Here is a 22185-nt window from a genome sequence, read left to right as displayed (position 1 = left end):
ACAGAGGAATGGTGGGGTGAAGAGGGGGCGTGGTTATTGGTGTCCTCTTTTTTTTGTCAAGGCAAATATGGTAACCCAAAGTAATCCTGAATAATAGTTGTCCTGCCCTCTTACAGAAGGCTGGTGCAAGGCTATTAGGCACTCTAGGAGTATCTTCAGCTTTATGCCCTCCCTTCACCCCCTCCCCCTCTCCCACATATTCATTTCCTGAAATGTAGATAAATGAACTCAGTCATGATCACTCCAACATCACCTTTCCCAGAACAATGTTGTAAAAATACATAATTGAATGGCTACTTTTACATCTTAAGTTCTTTGTATGTTTCTGTTTGTGCATATATGGTGTCCGGAATAAAAGGGATCCCTTACATAGTTTCAAATACTTTTCAGTTGTTTAACATTTAGTATGACCTTTGAAAATATATTAGTATAATGGGGGATTTTTCTTAGTTAATTCATGTGTTCAAAGCCTCCTCCTTCAACCTTGACACATTCATAATGTCTTTGACGCCACTGAACTGTGGGCTCAATGAATTCTGGGGTCTCATTAATTAAGAGCTCAACTGTTTTGTGAGTTTGATGTGCTGGAGCTCCATCCTGTTGAAAATTAAGGTACTCAGAAGGGTCTCAAATTTCAGGCAGAAGTTTCTGCTGCAGTAGAAAGTTTTTGCGTTATTTGGAAAAATGTTGGGGGTTCCGTTTTTCCCCCCTGACATCGTGTTCATACATACACACAGACAAATAGAGTAACTGTATAAACAGGTCACCTAGCCCATAGGGTGGAAAAGTTTATAAAGGAAACATGCACCTGTTTGCCTTTATAAAATACCCTCTGAGAAGTAATTAGCATAATTATACTTACTTTAATCCTAATGCAAATCTATTGGTCAAACTTAAGTGACTACACGCATTTTATAAAGTACAAGCATAATTCATAACTCCATCTCAAGCAATGCCTCCACTAATTTTGGGTAACAGTACAGCATGTGCAGATAAAGCTTTCTACACAAAACTTATACCCTGGGAAAATTTTATAAGAACCTACCTCCCTGCAGGTGAAAGTATGTACTGATGGATCTATGTGTGGCTGTGATCTACTATTTTGTTTTGAATGTAGCTGCTCTTTGCTAGGACTGTGCAGCCAAAAAATGTTTCATGTTTCCCATGTTTTAGGGAATGTTCTTGGTTTCTTTTTTTCCATCATGTTGTCAGGGGAGCAATGTCGTTAATAGTGCACATTCTTTCCCAATAGTGCATGTATGTGTAAACCACCGTGCATGTGCACAGAATCTGGAAAGAGTGCAAACTTAATTCCTTTTATGAACAGTCTGGCCTTTTTGTTTTTGTAATCTTCTTTTAACAGCCTTTCAAGATGTCTGTTATTATTATTTAAAGGTGGAAGAACGTTTTATATTGTTATTTTTATTCTAATGTCGGACACCCCATTTATTATGATTTTATGTACAATACTTTTGGATATGCTTACATCTCATTATTCACGTATTTGGTTTATTACATGTCACTCATATGGGAAAAACATAAGGGGATCCTACACATGCTCATTTTCAAAAGTAGTGTATATTATTCAACATAAAAATGTGAAGAATGCTATGTTGGAGAGAGAGGCCAAATGCTTAAGACATAAGAATAGCCATACTGTGTCAGACTAATGGTCCATCTAGTCAATATCCTGCTTCCAGCAGTGGCCAATCCGGGTCTCAAGTACCTGACAGAAACCTAATAGAACCATTCCATGCTACCAATCCCAGAGCAAGCAGTGGCTTCCTCCATGTCCATCTCAATAACAGACTATGGACTTTTCCTCCAGGAACTCGTCCAAACCATTTTTAAACCCAGATCCGCTAACTGCCGTTACCACATCCTATGGCAACAAGTTGCAGAGCTTAAATATTTTTTGAGTGAAATAATATTTCCTCCTATTTGTTTTAAAAGTATTTCCATGCAATTTCATTGAGTGTCCCCTGGTCTTTGTACTTTTTGAATGAGTGAAAAAAAAACCCCAATTTACCTCCACCTGTTCCACACCACTCGGGATTTTGTAGACCTCAATCGTATCTCCCCTCAGCCGTCTTTTCCAAGCTGAAGAGCACCAACCTCTTTAGCCTTTCCTCATATGGGAGCAGTTCCATCCTCTCTATCATTTTGGTCGTGCTTCTTTCAACCTTTTCTAATTCCACTATATCTTTTATGAGATATGGCAACCAGAATTAAACATAATACTCAAGGTTAGGTCACACCATGGAGCGATACAGAGGCATTTTTGGCCTTATTTTGCATCCCTCTCCTAATAATTCCTAGCATCCTGTTTGCTTTTTTTGGCCACTGCCACACACTGGACAGAAGATTTCAGGGTATTGTCTACAATGACACCAAGGCTCAATTTGCATCGGCTCCACATTAAATACCACAGTACTAGATCAAAGCATTGCATGAATGAGTGTGGTGAGAATACTAAAAGGAAAGTTCAAAACCATCCTGGAGCATAAAACCTTTGAAGTTATAATGAAATATTTTGACACCCACCAGACTGGACTTAAAGATCTGGGTTTCCTATCACCTTATGAACCATAAAATTATACTGCTTTGTCACCGTCTGATCACTCATCCATCTCTCCCTGTTTCTCCTCCTTGCAATCCTACCTTTCCCCATGAGACTATTTGTGGGAATGTTTTTATATTTCACATATATTTTGATATTTGCCATCATTTACTTGGTTCTGACTTGAAGAAGAAGGTATTGCCTTCAAAAGCTAACCAAAAATGTATTAAGTTAGTCCAATAAAAAGGTATCAAATTTTCTTTGTTTTGTTTCTATTTATTACCTTTAAAATTGGACTAAACACAACTACCACACCACTTCACCCAAACAGCAGCAACTTGACTTTCTGCACCAAGAATTTTACATGTAAAACCTTCTATATATTCCAGCCACAGCATGCCTTCTCTTCCTCCTCCGCTCCCAAATTTGACTTTAAAGCACAGACAGCTGTCTTCACAGCCCCATACCCAAAATGCCCACCATATAGAAAATTCATATGTACTACCGGCATTTCTGCGGAGGATACAATCAAACTGCTGAGCATAAAAGTCCCTACCTTCTACATCGATGCATAGACCCAAGGCATTTCCATCTTCAATATCTTGGAGTAATCTGAAAGAGGCAACAGAGATTAGGAGAACTGTTCTGAGAAGCGGAGTTGGGAGGAAAGAACTCAGGCGTTTGTGCCCAATTTTCTATCCTTCCACCTCTGCTCAACTACCAATTTTTCCTTTGCCTCCTCCTTACCCAGGTTCTTCACGATGCTCTATGCAGGCACTCTGTGTCACACTCCAGGCACATGAGGGATCCCGAGCAAGGATACACTGCTCACAGCTCCTGTGTCTCTCACAGTTACTCATGTTCACTTGGGTTACTTCAGAAGGGGAGCCAGCAAAAATCCAGTTCTAGAGAAAAGTGTGGAAAAAGTCAGCGAACATCTTACCCCACCTGTCTCTCATAAAGGACCTAGAATTCTAAAATTTGCCCTCAGTAGTGACAACACTCATGCAGGAAGAGTTACTCCTTCTTAACCATGCAATTCACCTCCTCAGCCTTCTACACTATCATCTTTTTAAATTAATGAAAGTTTAGTAATTTTTTTTATTATGAGGCTCACTACTGCTCTAGCATTTACATCTTGCTCACCCCTAGCTCACCAGCCATCTCATCAAATCAGGGATAGCAAGCCCCAGTCACTCCTCTCACCATGCTGGCTGTGCTCCTGCAACAGTTCCCAGAACAGTATTTTCTTCATGGTTCAGGTTCCACATGGTTATCGGTGACTTTAGCCATGTGGTACCGAAAAACTCACATTGACCTCATGTTCTCATGAGATCAACATGGGCATTGCCACAATGTGGCCCAAAACTCAATGAGAGCCAAGTATTGCCAAGAAAGAAAAACTGGGGACTGCAGCAACAATAGCTGTAGAAGGGCAAGAAAATCTTGCATGACAGGGTGAAAGTTTTGGTTGCCATGGCAACACAGCATCCAAGATTTGTTCAGCCATTCTGGGTGGATGTTACTACACTAAACCATATCTACTGACCACACCTCACTTTGAAAAATATCCCACTCTCCAACAGAATATTGAAATTGAAAGCTTCTCAAATAGTGCTGGTCTGGAGCTACCAAAAAAATGGGGGACAAACAATTTGTCCCTAACAATTTGCATTCAAATTGTGCTCTAGCACCCACACCTCATTCAGGAGCTTACCTCTCTGCAACTGTGGTCCTACAAACCCCTATGTGTAACCCTGGTTAGGTTGGGAATTATTGAAAAGGGTAAGCCTGGTAGAAAGTCACTGGGAGGTCCCTGGCTGGGGGAAGGCCCCAGCCCATAGGAGGATGTATGGAATAAAATGCAGAATAGTGCCCTCAATTTGTAAAGTTGCAGCTTGGGAGAAGTTTGGGAGGAAATAAAAGAGCAGAATTAGGCAGAAACGAGAAATTAGGTCTTCCCTGTTAATTTTCTTTCCATTAGTTCTTCACACTATTCCAGGACAAGTGGGTAGTTATGTCCATCGACCAGCAGGTGAAGATAGAAAATCCAGAACTGAGCCCTACTACCTAGCCACATGCTAGCCGCCCAGTTCCTCAGTATCGTACACAAGCCAGCAGAAAAAACTAACATAAATGCATGAACAGCAACCAACCAACAACCAAGGCAACAAGATAAAAACTCCGACGACAGGATCCAAATAGCGAGCAGGGCAGTCAGCAGCCCAAAAAACTGGGAGGGCCCCTGGAATAGTGTGAAGAACTAATGGAAAGAAAATTATCAGGTAAGACCTAATTTCTCCTTCCATTATGTTCTAGGCCCACTATTCCAGGACAAGTGGGATGTTCAAAAGCAATCCCTGTGAGGGTGAAATAAAGGCCATGCTGCCCTTAAAACCGCTGTCCCAAAGGACGCATCTGCACTCGCAGCAACATCCACCCTATAATGTTTGCTGAAAGAATGCAACGACGACCATGTCGCTGCTCTGCAAATATCCACTGGAGATGACAAAGACGTCTCCGCCCACGACGTTGCCACACGCCTAGTCAAATGGGCCTTCAAACCCAGAGGCAAAGACTTCCCTTCCAGGAGGTAGGCCAATGATACCACCTCTTTCAACCATCAGGCAATCGAGGCCTTAGAAGCCATAAGACCCAATTTCTGTTTCCCAAACAAAACAAAACAATCTATCCGAGCGACGAAACTCGTTAGTCACTTCCAGATAACGGATGAGAGCCAGTCAAACATCCAGAAGCCGTAACAATGCATACTGGCTCCCCACATCCTGCCGACGAAAGGAAGGAAGCTCCACTAATTGAGATGAAATTCAGAGACCACTTTGGGCAGAAAGGACGGCACCGTCCGTAGAGAAATCCCTCCTCCAAAAAACGGAGAAAAGGGTCCCTGCAAGACAGCGCCTGGAGCTCAGAAACACAACGGGCCGAAGCAACGGCTACCAAAAACACTGCTTTCAGAGTAAGATCCTTCATGGAAGCCTGACAAAGAGGTTTAAAAGGGGGATGCTGCAGCGCCCCAAGAACTAGATTGAGGTCCCAATCAGGACAGGGAGCCCGGAAGGGCGGCCAAAGAAGACTCACCCCTTTCAGAAAACGAACCACATCTGGGTGAGCCGCCAAAGATGAATCACGCAACTGCCCTCGGTAGCAGGCTAAGGCCGCCACCTGGACCTTCACGGACCCTAGCGCTAAACCCTTGTGCACCCCCCTGCTTTAGAAAATCAAGGATACTACTCACCGAGGCCTTAAAGGGATCCAAACCCCTCTCCGCACACCAACCTTCAAAAAGACGCCTGATGTGGGCATAGGCCGACGAAGTAGACCGCTTGAGGACCTGGAGCAGGACAGCAATAACCTAATACTAATAACCCTTTTTCCTCAGATGAGACATCTCAAGGGCCAGGCCGCAAGACCAAAGGGGGAGGAATCCTCCATGTCCACCGATCCCTGCCGAAGACCCCTGTTCTGCAGAAACCACAGCGGCTGGCCAAGAATCTGATGAGGTTGGCATACCAAGGATGCCTGGGCCAGTCCGGAGCCACCAGAATCACCCTGCCGTGATGAGACTCTATTCTTCTCAGCAGGCGACCCAGCATCGGCCAAGGAGGGAAGACGTACAAGAGGTCCTCTATTGGCCATGGTTGAAGTAGGGCATCCAGACCAGCAAAATCTGCTCCCTGCGACGACTGAAGAACTGTGGCACCTTGGCATTGCCCTTCATGGCCATCAGATCTAGGCAAGGAAGACCCCAACCCATACCACCAGTTGGAACGCCGCGGCCGACAACTCCCACTCTCCGGGATCCAACACATGATGACTGAGAAAGTCGGCTTCCACGTTGAGAACCCCGGCGATGTGAGCTGCTGAGAGGTAAGACAGATGCTGCTCCGCCCAACCCATCAAGAGGGCGGATTCCCAGGACAGGCGGTTGCTGCGGGTCCCCCCTTGCTTGTTGATATAAACTACCATCATCGCATTGTTGGAGAAGACCCAAATGGCCATCCCCTTCAGCAATGGAACAAATGACTTCAGAGCCAGATGAACCGCCCGAAGTTCCAGAAGACTGATGGGCCAGCGAGCTTCCTGCAGTGACCACAGACCCTGAGCAATATGACCCCTGTAATGGGCCCCCCCAGTCAGACAGACTGGCATCCGTCGTGACCACCTCCCAATCTAGAAAGGGAAAAGCCATGCCCTGAGTCAGCGACCGGGGACAGAGCCATCACCTCAGGCTCCGTCCGGCCTCCAACGGGCTTCCGAACCGGAGAGCACAGACTGCTGCAACAGACGCATGTGCGCTCAAGCCCAAGGGACTACCTCCATTGCCGCCGCCATGGAACCCAGGAGCTGTACATAGTCCCAAACCTGTGGGCTGGAGGCCAACCGGAGGGACCGTACTTGAGACACCAGCTTTGCGCACCGCGCTTCGGTCAAAAAGACCCGAGCCTGCTGGGTATCGAACAGAACCCCCAAAGTACTCTAGGCACTGCGAAAGTGACAAACAGCTCTTCTCGAAATTGATCACCCAGCCCAAGGACTGCAGCAACCTGACCACTGTGGAAGTCGCTTCCAAGCTGTCCTGATAAGACGAGGCCCGGATCAGCCAGTCGTCCAGATAAGGGTGAACTCGAATCCCCTGCTTCCGGAGGAAGGCCGCCACTACTACCATAACCTTGGAGAAGGTCCTTGGGGCCGTAGCCAGGCCGAAGGGGAGAGCCCGAAACTGGAAGTGATGGCCCAGCACCGCAAACCAAAGGAACTGCTGATGGGGGCCCCAAATTGGAATGTGCAGGTACACTTCTTTGAGATCAAGAGAAGTGAGAAACTCCCCCTCCCTGACTGAGGCAATGACCGCCTGAGGGTTTCCATCCGAAAGCGCCGACACTTGCTGGCACTTGTTGACGCTTTTGAGATCCAGAATGGGCCGAACCGTGCCTTCCTTTTTGAGAACCACAAAATAAATGGAGTATCTCCCTAGCCCACACTCGTTGAGCAGGACGGGCACAATGGCATGAAGAGACCGCAAGGCCTGAACCGTTGACTTGACGTGTGCCTCTCTGACAAGTCCTTGACACAGGGACTGTAAGAAGAGAGGAGCGACCGGGGCAGCAAAACTTAAACAGTAACCGTCGCATAAGAGGTCCAGCACCCACTGGTCTGAGGTGATAGCGGCCCACACGTCCTGGAACGCCTGCAGATGTCCCCTGATAGGGGTGAATGCATGGACCAGCGCACCATCATTGGGGCTGATGGGCCTGGTCAGGCTGACTTCCCTGCCCTCTTCCTTTCCCCTTGAAAGGATGACTGCCGGGGCTGAAATCTAGATCGCTGCCCAAAACCCAGGCGACCCGACCTGTATTTCTTACTGTCCCGGAAACTAGGATGAGAAAACCCGTGTTGCCGACCCGACGATCTAGGCCGGTCCTCTGGCAACCGCTGGGGCTAGAGTCCCCGAGCTCCTTCACCAGATTACTCAGGTCCTCGCCAAAGAGTAACTTCCCCTGAAAGGGAAGCTTGACTAACCGTGCTTTGGAGGTCGCATCTGCCGACCAAGCCCGAAGCCACAACTGGTGCCTTGCTGAGACCGCCAATGACATACCCTTGGCCGAAGCCCTCAATGTGTCGTAGACCGCATCTGCCAGATAAGTGAGCCCTGCTTCCATCCTGGCCACCCACGAGCCACTACTGGCTCCCGACTTCTGGTGCCAGTGCATACAAGCACGGGCCACAAAGGAACTGCAAATCGCAGCCTGCAGGCCCAAGGTAGCCACCTCAAAGGACTGTTTCAGGGCCTGCTCCAATTTCCTAACTTGAAGCTCCTTCAAGGCTACTCCGCCTTCCAATGGCAAGGTAGTCTTTTTGGTGACCGCCGTCACCAAGGAATCCACCTTAGGAAAGCTCAACGTCTCCTTCTCCTCAGGTACCAGAGGGTAAAGACGGGCCATGGTTCTGCCCATGCTCAGGCCTGCGTCGGGAGTATTCCATTCCACGGATATCAAATCTTGAATATCCGGATGCATCTGGAATGCCTTAAAGGGCCCCCTCAGTCCCTTCATGGGGCCAGATGGCTGGGAACCAGAAGGACCCCCCACAAGATCGGAAATTGAGAGAGCCGCTAAGGACTCCGAAATCAAAACACCCAACTCGTCCTTTTGGAAAAGCTGGAGCACCCGAGGGTCATCCCCCTCCCCTGAGGGGAGTTCCCCCTCCTCCAAAGGCTCCAGTACAGAGGGGCCCGCCGAGGACGTGGACTCCACATCCGACCCCGGGGAAACGCCTTACAAGGGGTCATCCAGAACGCCAGGCCGAATCCGCATGGTGAGAGGGGGAGCTAAGTCCGACTCCGTACCCTCCAGGACCCCCCCCCCCCCCCGGAGCTGGCAGAGGAGCACCCCACTGTTTCAATAGGAAAGCCTGGTGGAGCAACAAGACAAACTCAGGGAAAAAAGGACACTCTGCACACTCTGCCTCTGGCACAGCACGTTCCTTGCTTGCAGGAAACAAAATGGCTGACATTCCCGCCTCCACCAAGATGGAACTGCCAACAGCCCCTCAAGGGGAACCAGACCGAAGCTCTAAGTCTGCCTTCCCCCGGGAAGCTCCACCAGACTCCCTTCTGGATATCAAATCTTAAATATATGGATGCATAGGAAACGCCTTAGAGGGCCCCCTCAGTCCCTTCATGGGGTCAGACGGCTGGGAACCAGAAGGACCCCCCCACAGGATCGGAAATTGAGAGAGCCGCTAAGGACTCCGAAATCAAAACACCCAACTCGTCCTTTTGGAAAAGCCGGAGCACCCGAGAGTCATCCCCCTCCCATGAGGGGAGTTCCCCCTCCTCCAAAGGCTCCAGTACAGAGGGGCCCGCCGAGGACGTGGACTCCACATCCGACCCTGGGGAAACGCCTTCCAAGGGGTCATCCAGAATGCCAGGCTGAATCCGCTTGGGGAGAGGGGGAGCTAAGACCAACTCCGCACCCTCCGGGACCCCCAGAGCTGGCAGAGGAGCATCCCCCTGTTTCAACAGGAAAGCCTGGTGGAGCAACAAGACAAACTCAAGGGAAAAAGGAACCCCCTGAGCAGGCAAGGCTCCTGCAGCGACAGCTGCACTCTCTGCCTCTGGCACAGCACGTTTCCTGCTTGCAGGGAACAAAATGGCTGACATTCCCGCCTCCACCAAGGTAGAACTGCCAACAGCCCCTCCAGGGGAACCAGACCGAAGCTCTAAGTCTGCCTTCCACTCAGAGACCCCGGCCTGCACACCGTGCAGTGGCCCAAAGAGGAGCGTCGACCCCCACAGGACGAGCAGCGCTTCATGCTCTCCGCGGGGACTGACTTGTCACCGAGAATCAAACACCTGCTGTCGGTTTGACTCGCTCAGGCGCGCAAGATGCTTCCCCCCTACGCCGTGTCTGTCCCTTTCCGTTTTTTTTTGTCAGCACTAGCGCCAACCGACAACACTCACCGCCTGGATCCTGCAGCACAGAGAACTCTCCCACCTCTTCTCCTCCCCTGCCACCACCGACACCGCTGGTTCGGGGCCGCTCAGCAAGAACGAATTGAACGCCTTTAACTTTTTTTTTTAATTGGTTGCTGTACAGGCACTAAATCGACTAGGGAGGGAAAAAAGGGAAATAGCCTCCAGGCGGGAGAAAGACAGGGACCCAGCACCATCAGATATGTCTAAATTTTCTTCAGGGAAGACTCCACTGGGAACCAGTCACCAAGTGAACCAGGAGACCCCAACTGCCAATCAGAGACAAACGAAGTATGTCCATCCACCTGCTGGAGATAGAAGATACTGAGGAACTGGGCGACTAGCATGTGGGTAGTAGGGCTCAGTTCTGGAATTTCTATCTCCACCTGCTGATCAATGGACATAACTACCCACATGTCCTGGAATAGTGGGAATAAAACGTAATGGAAAGTGTCCTTGGTTGCCTAAGGTCTTGAGTTGCCTATAAGCCCCCTGACAAGTGACTTGCAAAAGAATAAAGGGGGGTCCTGAAGTGTCAACTCTAGTTTGGCTACACTTAAAGGACAGTTGCTGTCAAGTTTGCAACAGTTGGTGAAGGAGTCAACCGAGTACTGATAGAACTGAAAAATGAACTTGCAAAACTATTGTTAGTAATATGTAATTTATCTTTAAAATCAAGCATGATTCCAGAAGATTGGAGGGTGGCCAACGTAACAGATTTTTTAAAAAGGTTCCAGAGGTGATCCGGGAAATTATAGACAGGTGAGCCTGACGTCGGTGCCGGGCAAAATGGTAGAGACTATTAGAAAAAAAAAAAAAAAATTACTGAGCATATTCAAAAGCATGGATTAATGAGACAAAGCCAACATGGATTTAGTGAAGAGAAATCTTGTCTCAACAATCTATTACATTTCTTTGAAGGGGTGAACAAAGATGTGCATAAAGGTGAGCCGGTCGATATTGTGCATCTGGATTTTCAAAAGGCATTTAACAAAGTACCTCTTGAAAGACTCCAGATGAACTTGGAGAGTCATGGGATAGGAGGTGGTGTCCTATTGTGGATTAAAAATTAGTTAAAAGAAATCAGAGAGTAGGGTTAATTGGTCAGTATTCTCAATGAAGAAGAGTAGATAGTGGGGTTCCCCAGGGTTCTGTGCTGGGACCACTGCTTTTAACATATTTATAAATGATCTAGCGATGGGAGTAACTAGTGAGGTAATTAAATTTGTTGACGACACAAAATTATTCAAACTTGTTAAATCGCAAGAGGATTGTGAAAAATTGCAAGAGAACCTTACGAGACTGGGAGACTGGGCATCTAAATGGCAGCTGACGTTTAATGTGAGCAAGTGCAAAGTGATTCATGTGGGAAAGAGGAACCCGACTTACAGTTATGTAATACAAGGTTCCACATTAGGAGTCACCGACTGGGAAAGGGATCTAGGCGTTATCGTTGATGATACGTTGAAACCCTCTACTCAGTGTGCGGCAGCGGCTAAGAAAGCAAATAGAATATTAAGTATTATTAGGAAAGGAATGGAGAACAAAAATGAGGACATTATAATGCCTTTGTATCGCTCCATGGTGCGACCACACCTCGAATATTGTGTTCAATTCAGGTCACCACATCTCACAAAAGATATAGTGGAATCAGAAAAGTACAGAGAAGGGCGACAAAAACGATAAAGGGGATGGGACGGCTTCCCTATGAAGAAAGGCTAAAGCGGCTAGGGATCTTCAGCTTTGAAAAAAGACGGCTGAGGGGAGATACGATAGAGGTCCATAAAATAATGAGTGGAGTGGAACGTGTAGACGTGAATCGCTTGTTTACTCTTTCCAAAAATACTAGGACTAGGGGGCATGCAATGAAGCTCCCAAGTAGTAAATTTAACATGAATTGTAGAAAATATTTCTTCACTCAACGTATAATTGAACTCTGGAATTTGTTGCCAGAGAATGTAGTAAAAGCTGTTAGCTTAGCGGGGTTTTTAAAAAATGGTTTGGATGGCTTCCTAAAGGAAAAGTCCATAGACCATTATTAAAAAGGACTTGGGGAAAATCCACTGCTTATTTCTAGAACATGTAGCATAAAACGTAATGTACTATTTTGGGATCTTGCCAGGTACTTGGGACCTGGATTGGCCACTGTTGGAAACAGGGTGCTGGGCTTGATGGACCTTCAGTCTGTACCAATATGGCAATACTTATGTACTTATCAGCCAGAGCTTTGGGCGGATTGGGGAGTCCAGCTCATAAGCGGGGTTCAGGGTAGGATGAGATCTACCCACTAGATGATACCCATGAAAGGAAAACAGCAATAAAGGGACTAGACCTCGTAGTAAGAGTGCATTAGGAGGAGAAATCAGCCTTGAGGTTACATCTGGCTGCAGGATAGGCATAGAGGGGCTGTGCCTATGTGTATAGCCCTGGGAAGGAACTGCTCCTTGTAAATACTCCTGAAAGGTGTAGGCGGAAAGATGTCCCTCACAAAGATTGAAGTCTGACCTTCAGTTATAAGAGCATCTATTTTATTGACTGTGTTTAGGGTCATTGAATCAAGAGTTTGCCAGCTGCTGAAGTTGCAAATAAAAGTTCAAGTTATCATTAAGCCTCCTAGAGAGTGTTGCATGATTCTTGGACTGAAGAGTTCAATGGAACCCAGAATTAGATAGGTGTCTACCAAAAACCCCAACTGTTATTCCGGACCATTATCCATCCCAGCTCGACTGAAAAGGAGAATGGGAGAAAGTGTGGGGTATGCATGGCCTGAGAGTGGTTAAAAGTGTGGAACTGAAGCAGTGTGAGTGTTTCTCTGTGGCCTGGATCCGGAGCTAACCCGGGTGAGACTTGAGTTACACATACTGTATGTTACTTTCAACTGCAACTTCTCCCCCTCCAACTCTCGCATTGTAAGGTCCCTCAACATGTATACAATGTGGCCTCCATGCCATCCCTTCTTCCATCCCACTGTATTACATGGTGGTATTCTGGTCACATGACCTCAGAACAGGACTAAATGTGTGTTTTGTAACATTATGGGCCACACATATGTAGCTAGTCCCCAAATCAGTTAGGGCTAAGGGTGACCCCTGAGGTGGGTACAGGTTATTTTGTTGGTGTCTATGACTAAAATCTCAATCTCCTTCACCATTCTCTTCCCAAGCACACAGAAAAGTATAAAGGGCCCATGAAAGCTGGCTACATATTCTCTGGATAATCCCTGACAAACATGTGACCTACAACTGAAAAAATGAGAGAAACTGGTAGGGACTGGTACCAAGCTACCCAGGTGTACAGAAATATGTGACAAACTGAGCAAAAAGGTACCAAAAGTGGGGCTACAAACAACAGAACACTGTAGCATGACTAATAGAAAGCTGCAAGCGGCATGACCACATTACACCCTTTCTGCAAAAAAATACACTAGCCACCAGTGCCTTACAGGGATAAAATTTAAAACTCTGTGTTTGATTTTCAAGGCCCTCAGGCAAAATGGGCCAGAGTACTTAAGTTAGCTATTACACACCTAAGGTCCTCTTAAGAAGCATCACTAACTGTACCCTCATCAAAAGAAATTCTACGACGTGATATCCATCAGCGAGCCTTCTCAGGAGTAGCCCTCATGCTCGAACTTACTCTCAGAGAGGCTATGTCTAACTTGAGACTACTTCTACATCAGGAATTAGATGAAAGCCTGGCTCTTCTTCCAATCCATTAATACATATAGAGACGTATTTTCAAAGCACTTACACTTACAAAGTTATATAGTAATCTGTAAGTAAGTGCTTTGAAAATGAGCCCCATGGTGACTAACTCTGCACGTGGCTGTATTCTGGATTGTCTGAAGATGGCAAATAAGATGGTGTGGAATATCTTTGTTACCATTTGTAAACCCTTACCTCATGCAGCTGAAGATTGTGAATGGGCTGAGCTTCTGCAAACAGGGGCAGATCTTCCAGGATCAAAGTTTTCAACCCAATCCTCACTGCCTTCTGCAGATGTCCTCTAGCTGCAAGAACAGAAACAAAATCAGGGGAATGATTACCCTCACTGCATTCCCACTGAAATTTAAGAAGGCACTTATACAACTTTTCTTTTTACCCAGGTATTTCCACAACAATAATCTAAACAGAGCATTTCCTCTCATTTTACCACCCCCCTTTTTTTCCTACAACCTTCTAACAAGGACTGTAAATTAGGCCATACCCTTCTGTAACACCCATTTTGTGTACTGTATGTCTTTTGTCACTGTATGTGCATCACGTTTTTACATTTTTTTTTCTTTTTTAACCCATTTTATTGTACACCGCCTAGATGTTTTCTTTAATGATTCACAGTATAACAAGAAATAAACTGTAAATTAGTGTTTTGCCCTCAACTGACGAATGGATACTCTAGAATGCTCTACCCTGATTAAGAACCTCAGTTCTACAAAGACCAGATTAAATTTTAAATATCCTGCTAACTGTATATCGAAGAACAGGAAAAACTACATTGGTGAGAGCAAATGTCTAACAAAATAAGCAGACATCCAGCAAAGACATCCCAGCTTTCAACCAAGCAACCACCTTGAAACCAATCCTGTGGGATAATTATTATGGGAAAATTAGGTTCTTACCTTGGTAATTTTCTTTCCTTTAGTCATAGCAGATGAAGCCATTACGTATGGGTTATGTCCATCAACCAAGCAGGGGAGATAGAGAGCACTCAAACTTTCACAGTGCCCTCTTGGCCAGCTAGCTCCACTGCCTCTTCAGTATTTGAAGCTTCCAAAGCAGTATGGCAAACCGCAATGGGAATCACAAGAGCTTTCCTCACAGCGAACGATGGCCCATCACAAGGGCATGAACTCATAAAGGAGGGAACGCACATCCTCCTGGAGGGAATAAACTCATCCTCCTTATTGTATAAGTGGAGGGGAACACACGCGCCTCCTGGAGCGAATCACACATCCTCCCAACACACTGGAGGGAATGAACTCATCCTCCTATTCATAGAACTGGAGGGGAACACACGCGCCTCCTGGAGAGAATCAACACATCCTCCAAAAAAAACATGCTGGAGGGAATGAACACATCCTCCTAAATTTAAACTGAACATGAATCCTGAAGATTGTTTTCCAACTTTCTCCCAAGGAAGGAACTACAGGAAATTAGAACAGAACCTGAAAAACAGATTCACAGCATACAGATAATCATACAGGGAGGGCTCATGGCTTCATCTGCTATGACTAAAGGAAAGAAAATTACCAAGGTAAGAACCTAATTTTCCCTTCCTTGTCATCAAGCAGATGAAGCCATTACGTATGGGTTATAACAAAGCAATCCCTAGATAGGGTGGGAACAAGCCACACCACGCGCTAGCACTTGTGCACCAAAACGCGCATCCCTCCTGGCAGCCACATCCAGCCTGTAATGGCGGGCAAAGGAGAGCTTAGAAGCCCATGTTGCTGCACTGCATATCTCTTGAAGAGAGAGTGCTCCAGTTTCAGCCCAAGAGGAAGAAATCGCTCTAGTAGAATGAGCCTTAAAGGCTACAGGCGGAACCCTGCCGGCCAGCAGATAAGCTGAAAAGATAGTTTCTTTGAGCCAGCGGGCAATAGTGGCTTTAGACGCTGGAGACCCTCTGCGAGAACCGGATAGTAAAACAAACAGATGATCAGAAGACCTGAAAGCGTTAGTAACTCGCAGATACTGCAGCAGAGTCCTGCGTACATCCAAAAGGTGCAGCTGCCCAAAAGATTCTGGAAACTCATCCTCTGAAAAAGAGGGCAAGAAAATAGGCTGGTTTAAGTGAAAGGCTGAAACCACCTTAGGCATAAAGGAAGGCACGGTCCGAACCGTGACTCCGGACTCTGAAAATTGCAGAAATGGGTCTCTACAGGACAGCGCCTGGAGCTCTGACACCCGTCTAGCCGAGGTAATGGCCACCAGAAAAACGGCCTTCAGTGTCAAGTCTTTCTCCGATGCTCGCCGAAGCGGCTCAAAAGGAGATGCCTGCAGGGTTTTCAAAACTAGCCCCAGGTTCCAAGCTGGACAGGGTGCTCGCATTGGAGGTCGGAGCCGAAGCACCCCTCTAAGAAACCGTGCCACATCTGGGTGAGCAGCCAAAGACACGCCTTCCACCTTACCACGAAGGGAGGCCAACGCTGCCACCTGCACCCGCAGGGAATTATAGGCCAAGCCTTTTTGTACACCTTCCTGCAAAAAGTCCAGAATCGGCGAGACAGGAGCCCGCACTGGAACAATGGCTCTGGAAGCACACCAAGACTCAAACAGGCACCAAATCCTGGCATAAGCCACGGAAGTGGACCGCTTGCGGGCTTGCAGGAGAGTGGAAATAACTTTATTGGAATAACCTTTATCCCTCAATTGCGCCCTCTCAATAGCCATGCCGTAAGACCAAAGCGGCTGGCGTCCTCCATGGCTACCGGTCCCTGAGTCAACAGGTTCGGTACCAGAGGTAACGGCAGAGGAGCCTCCAGGAGCATCTGTCGGAGGTCTGCATACCAAGGTCTCCTTGGCCAATCCGGGGCGATGAGGACCACTTCTCCTGGGTGCAGCCGAATCCGCAAGAGCAGGCGCCCTATCAAGGGCCATGGGGGAAACACATAAAGTAGACCCGGAGGCCAGGGTTGAGCCAAGGCATCCAACCCCGCCAAGCGAGGATCTCTCCGTCTGCTGAAGAAGCACGGGACTTTGGTATTGGCACTTGTCGCCATTAGATCCATCACGGGCTTGCCCCATTTGGCACAGATCTGCAGGAATACTTCGTCTGCCAGATTCCATTCTGCTGGATCGATCTGATGCCTGCTCAGATAATCGGCCTGCACATTGCTCTGACCTGCAATATGAGCTGCCGACAGACACTGAAGATGCAGCTCGGCCCAGTGGCAAATCAGTTCGGCCTGCGCGGCTAGTGCTCTGCACCTTCTTCCGCCTTGTTGATTTATATAGCCACCGTTGTCATGTTGTCCGACATCACTCTGACAGCCAATCCTTCCAGGGTCACTTGAAAGGCCAGAAGCGCCTGAAACACCGCTTTCAACTCTAGGCGGTTGATGGAACACTCCGACTCCTCGGGTGTCCATAGACCCTGGGCATGCTTCCCCTTGCAGTGTGCGCCCCAGCCCTTCAGGCTGGCATCTATTACCACTAGGCACCAAACGGGGAGCGTCAGCGGCATTCCTCGCCGCAGCATGCTGTCCGAGAGCCACCACTCCATGCTGAGACGGGCCGCAGGGAGCCAAGTATGTCTGCATTGGTAATCCTGAGAAATAGGAGACCATCTCCGGAGTAGGGAATACTGTAGAGGTCTCAGGTGCGCTCTCGCCCAGGGAACCACTTCCATCGTGACTGTCATCGATCCCAGCAGCTGGACAATGTCCCAAGCTTGCGGGCGGGGCATCCTCAGGAGCAGACGGACCTGATTCTGAAGCTTGCACCGCCTTAGCTCAGGTAGGAACACATAGCCCGAGACTGTGTCGAACCTGGCCCCCAAATACTCTAGAGATTGTGAAGGGGACAGGTGACTTTTGGCCATATTGACGACCCAGCCTAGAGATTGCAGTACTGAGACCACTCTGGCTGTAGCTTGTAAGCTCTCTGTTGCAGAGTCTGCTCTGATGAGCCAGTCGTCTAGGTACGGGTGAACCCTGATACCTTCTCGCCTGAGAAAAGCAGCTACTACCACCATTACCTTCGAAAAGGTTCGGGGAGCTGTGGCGGGGCCAAAAGGCAAGGCCCTGAACTGGAAATGTTTTCCCAACACCGCAAACCTCAGAAACTTCTGGTGCGGGGGCCAAATCGGTATGTGCAAGTAAGCTTCTTTCAGGTCTAGAGACGTGAGAAACTCTCCTGGCTGAACCGCCGCAATGACGGAGCGCAGGGATTCCATGTGGAAATGCCGCACTCTCAGGGACTTGTTCACTTCTTTTAAGTCCAGAATAGGGCGAAAGGACCCACCTTTTCGCGGCACCACAAAGTAGATGGAGTATCGGCCGCAGCCTTGCTCGGCGGGAGGCACCGGGGTCACTGCCCCTAACTGAATCAGACCTTGTAAAGTCTCCTCCACCGCCGCCCGTTTGACGGCAGATCCGCATCGGGACTCCACAAACACGTCTCTTACTGGGGCGTTGAATTCTATTCTGTATCCATCTCTGATCAGGTCCAGAACCCACTGATCTGAGGAAATCTTGGCCCACTCCTCGACAAAGAGGGAAAGCCGTCCTCCGATGACAGGCATCGAGGAGAGGGCCGGCGCACCATCATTGAGAGAGTCGCCCCTGAACTCCTGGTCTTGAGCCACCGGCTGCGGAACGCTTGTCCGAGCGAAAGGCGTTCCTCTGCTGACCACGGGCACGTGAAGTGAACCCAGCAGAATGCCCCGGGCAGTACCTTCTAGCTTCACGGAAGCGAGGTCTGTACGAGGAGTGGACCGCCTGGCCCTTAGAGGAAGGCCTCTGCCTATCTTCGGGCAAGCGCTGGGGTTTTGGATCACCCAGGCCTTTCACAATTTTCTCTAACTCCTCACCAAATAGGAGAAGTCCTTGAAAAGGCAACTTCACCAACCTTTGCTTAGAGGCCATGTCCGCTGCCCAGTGTCGTAGCCACAGATGACGGCAAGCCGCCACTGCTACTGCCATTTGTTTAGCCGAAGCTCTGACAAGGTCATAAAGGGCATCAGCCAGAAAGGACAAGGCCACCTCCATCCGCGGAGCCTCATCCAAGAAGGGCTCCGCTCCATCTCCGGGCTGAGCCACTGCCTGTTGCAGCCAAGCTAGGCAGGCTCTCACAGCATAACAGCTGCATGCAGACGCCCGAACAGTGAGACCTGCAATTTCAAAGGACCGTTTCAACGCTGTTTCCAGCCTACGGTCTTGAACATCCTTCAGGGCAACACCTCCTTCAACAGGGAGGGTAGTTCTCTTTGTCACCGCAGTGACTAGGGCATCCACTGAAGGCATTTGAAAACGAGCCATATGTCCCTCACGCAGAGGGTATAACTGCCCCATAGCCCTGGAAACTCTCAAAGGTCCCTCGGGGTCAGCCCACTGAGCCGAAACAAGCTCTAGGATGGAGTCATGCAAAGGGAAGGCCCGAGCAGCTTTCTTGGTACTAGACATCCTGGGATTACCCGAGGAGGCCATGCCACTGTCAGGATCTTCAATCGAGAGGGCCTGCAGGGTATCTGAAATAAGCGCTGGCAGCTCATCACGGTGGAAAATCCTCACCGCGGAGGGATCATCCAGATCCTGTGGTAAATCCGCACCTGACTCTGGTTCCTCAGACCAAGAACGTCTGTCAGAGTTCTCCGAATCCTCACACCCCGACCACGGGGGGGAAAAAGGTGCACCACAATCTGAAGAGGAATTAACCCTTCTGCGCTTATCTTTAGGCCAAGCATCCGGGAAAAAAAACCTCACTGGGCAGTCCCAGGCCAGAATCAATCGGGGGGGCAATCAGAGGAGCCTCAGGCTACCCTTGAGGAAGGGCTCTTTTCATCATGTATGCTTTATGTAGCAAAAGCACAAAATCCGGGGAGAAAATCTCACCCTGGGCACCCAAATCCTGTCCGGTGCTAGCCACTCCTGAAATAACCTCATCTCGAGGTGCCCCACCCGGCTCAGGTCTCTCCGTGTCCACGGAGGCCGCGCCATACGGTGTAAGCAAAATGGCGCCCGCTGCCAGCTCAGAGCGGGAAGAAACATCGCTTGCCATGCTCGGGCCGGCTCCTACGCCAATACAGCATGATTTACAGAGCCCTGCTGCTGATTTGCGCTTGCCACATGTGGAACAGCGCTTTACATTGTCCGCAGCCATCGCCGAAAAACGGCGGTAAAATCCAAAATGACGGTTCACGCCAAAATTGCCCCTATCGCGGGCCCACCCCGGAGGAGTTGGAAAACACTCTTACCTCAAAGGATCTAGTGTACAACTACAATCCTGCTGAAAATCAGGTCAAAAACCTCTGTTCCAGCGTCTCTGCGTTTAAAAACGCGACGCAACTTTTTTTTTTTTTTTTTTTTAAGCTGTGAGGAAAGCAGAGGTATTGAAGACTCCGGAGGCTCAGATGAGTGGGAAAGGCAGGGAAAGGGCGAACCTATATGCCTGCATCCACTGTTGGTGGGTAAGGACAGGGAAAGCAAGGCAATATGTCCACATCCACAGAGGTATGGGTAAGGCAGGGAAAGGGCTAACCTATGTGCCTTTAAAGTGAAGCTGCTATAGCCTCCAACACCCTGGTTAACAACTGGCAAGCCAGGAACCACCTCCCGGCAGATTTTTCTGGAGCTCGAACAAGCTGCAGCCACCCTGCTAAGGGAGATAGAGAATACTGAAGAGGCAGTGGAGCTAGCTGGCCAAGAGGGTACTGTGAAAGTTTGAGTGCTCTCTATCTCCCCTGCTGGTTGATGGACATAACCCATACGTAATGGCTTCATCTGCTTGATGACAAGGAAATATCTCTTTTGATGTTTCTTTATAAGAACAGCACCCAAAGTAGGTGCCCCTTATGAAACTACTTTTGGTATATTAGGATATTAAGTTGCAATATAAAAAAAAATAATAATAATTGCCCCGATTTTCAAAAAACTATCTTCTATATATTCCAGTACATCTATCTGTTTTTCTAATAATGCCACATTTATTACAGTCTGTAATGCACCAGAGAGGGTTTTGAGTGTCTTCAACTGGTATTTATTTATTTATTGGGATTTATTAACTGCCTTTATGGAAAGATTCACCCAAGGTGGTGTACAGCAGGTACAGTTCAACACAAAAAAAAATTTCAAATTTGTTAAGAGCATAACAATAGTAAAATGACCAAATATAAGCATAAATACAATCAATGAGATAAACTTGGAAATGGCAAACAAACCAACAAAGGGACCCTTTTACTAAACCACACTAGAGATTCCCGGCATGGCAATGCCGACAAACGCCATTCACTTTGAATGGGCTTCGGCGGCATTGCAACGTGGGAATCGCTAGCGTGGTTTGCAAAAAGAGGCAGAATACAAATGATACCATAATAGACAACATGGTAGAATATTCATATATGAGATATCATACTCGATGTCGGCACAATACAAATGAAACACCTTAATAGGCACTCATTAGAAAATTAATAACAGATGAGATACTAACACTGTTTGTATAAAACAATAAAATATCTTAATATGTAGACAAGGGGGCAAGTGCAGCTGAGATAATATACATGGGATGCTGGGTGCAAAGTCAATTGGGATAAATAGATGGGTGGCTAAACTGAAGGCAAATTATGTATGTACTTAAAGCCAGCGGCAGCTTGAGCCCTTAACTTGTAAAAAGGAATAAGTAGCACACTGGAAGGACCAACAAACCCTACTATATTACTTATAGTTCTTTGGGATCACTGAACTCTAATGGCTGAAAGATAGAGTTCCCTGACAGGATGTTTTGGCCTGTTTGGCCTACTGTCAGTCCCATCAGACAGGAAGCAGAACTTGAGCCTCAATCATTCCACCCTCAGTCAGAGGGCCAGCTTCTTAACTCAGCATTTCAGTAGTAGACGGGCGGGCAATGAGGAGATGTTGCTTCTTTAGTTTTACTCCAAGATATACCCGATTCTTCCTAACCTGTCTCTTCACAAGAGGAACCATGATGTCAGACTCAACCAACTAGTCCACACTGCTGACAAATTAATACACAGAAACAAACTAACTGACTGCTCATTGAACACACCCACAAACAAAAAGACAGACACAAAGCATACTAACTTTAAATAAAGACTGCATAGCAAAATCAAAATCACACACAAACCATCTCTGGTTCCTAATGTAACCATTTCTTACTTAGGTTAGTCTTTAGAGGGTTACTTTACTCAGAATTATTAATTTTGGTTGATAGGTCCAGGCCAGGACCAGTATCAACTGGTGAGCTCTTGGTAAAATGAACCACACTCCCTACTGACACAACTCAGTTCAGGCCAGAATTCGGTGTCCGAGAAGTTTTACTTAAAAACAGTCTTTAATCAAAAAGGGAAAAGTCAAAACAACAGCAAAACATAGGCAAAGAGCAAACACAGTTTTCTTTCAGGACTCTCCACTACTCTCTCTCTTATACATCTCCAGAGCTGGCTTAAACTCAGA

The 22185-nt window shown here is 47.6% G+C and overlaps 1 protein-coding gene across 2 annotated transcripts in view; it reads right to left on the bottom strand.

Annotated features, from left to right (window-relative positions):
- Window positions 1–22185, bottom strand: part of SEMA4F (ssemaphorin 4F) — a 257897-nt gene that overhangs the window by 2400 nt on the left and 233312 nt on the right. Inside the window, exons 11-13 of one of the 2 annotated variants that reach the window (XM_030190860.1) lie at window positions 13955–14064; window positions 3308–3465; window positions 3117–3172 (exon numbers count right to left, since the gene is read on the bottom strand). In XM_030190860.1, the coding sequence (XP_030046720.1) occupies window positions 3117–3172; window positions 3308–3465; window positions 13955–14064 (324 nt within the window). Of the gene's footprint in view, window positions 1–3116; window positions 3176–3307; window positions 3466–13954; window positions 14065–22185 lie in introns of both variants that reach the window. The other variant, XM_030190861.1, reaches the window with a different exon arrangement.

This window comes from Microcaecilia unicolor, chromosome 2 (genome assembly GCF_901765095.1).
Source record: "Microcaecilia unicolor chromosome 2, aMicUni1.1, whole genome shotgun sequence".
Classification (NCBI taxonomy): Eukaryota; Metazoa; Chordata; class Amphibia; order Gymnophiona; family Siphonopidae; genus Microcaecilia; species Microcaecilia unicolor.
The sequence above is the reverse complement of the archived record's forward strand: the minus strand, read 5'-3'. Positions and strand labels throughout refer to the sequence as shown.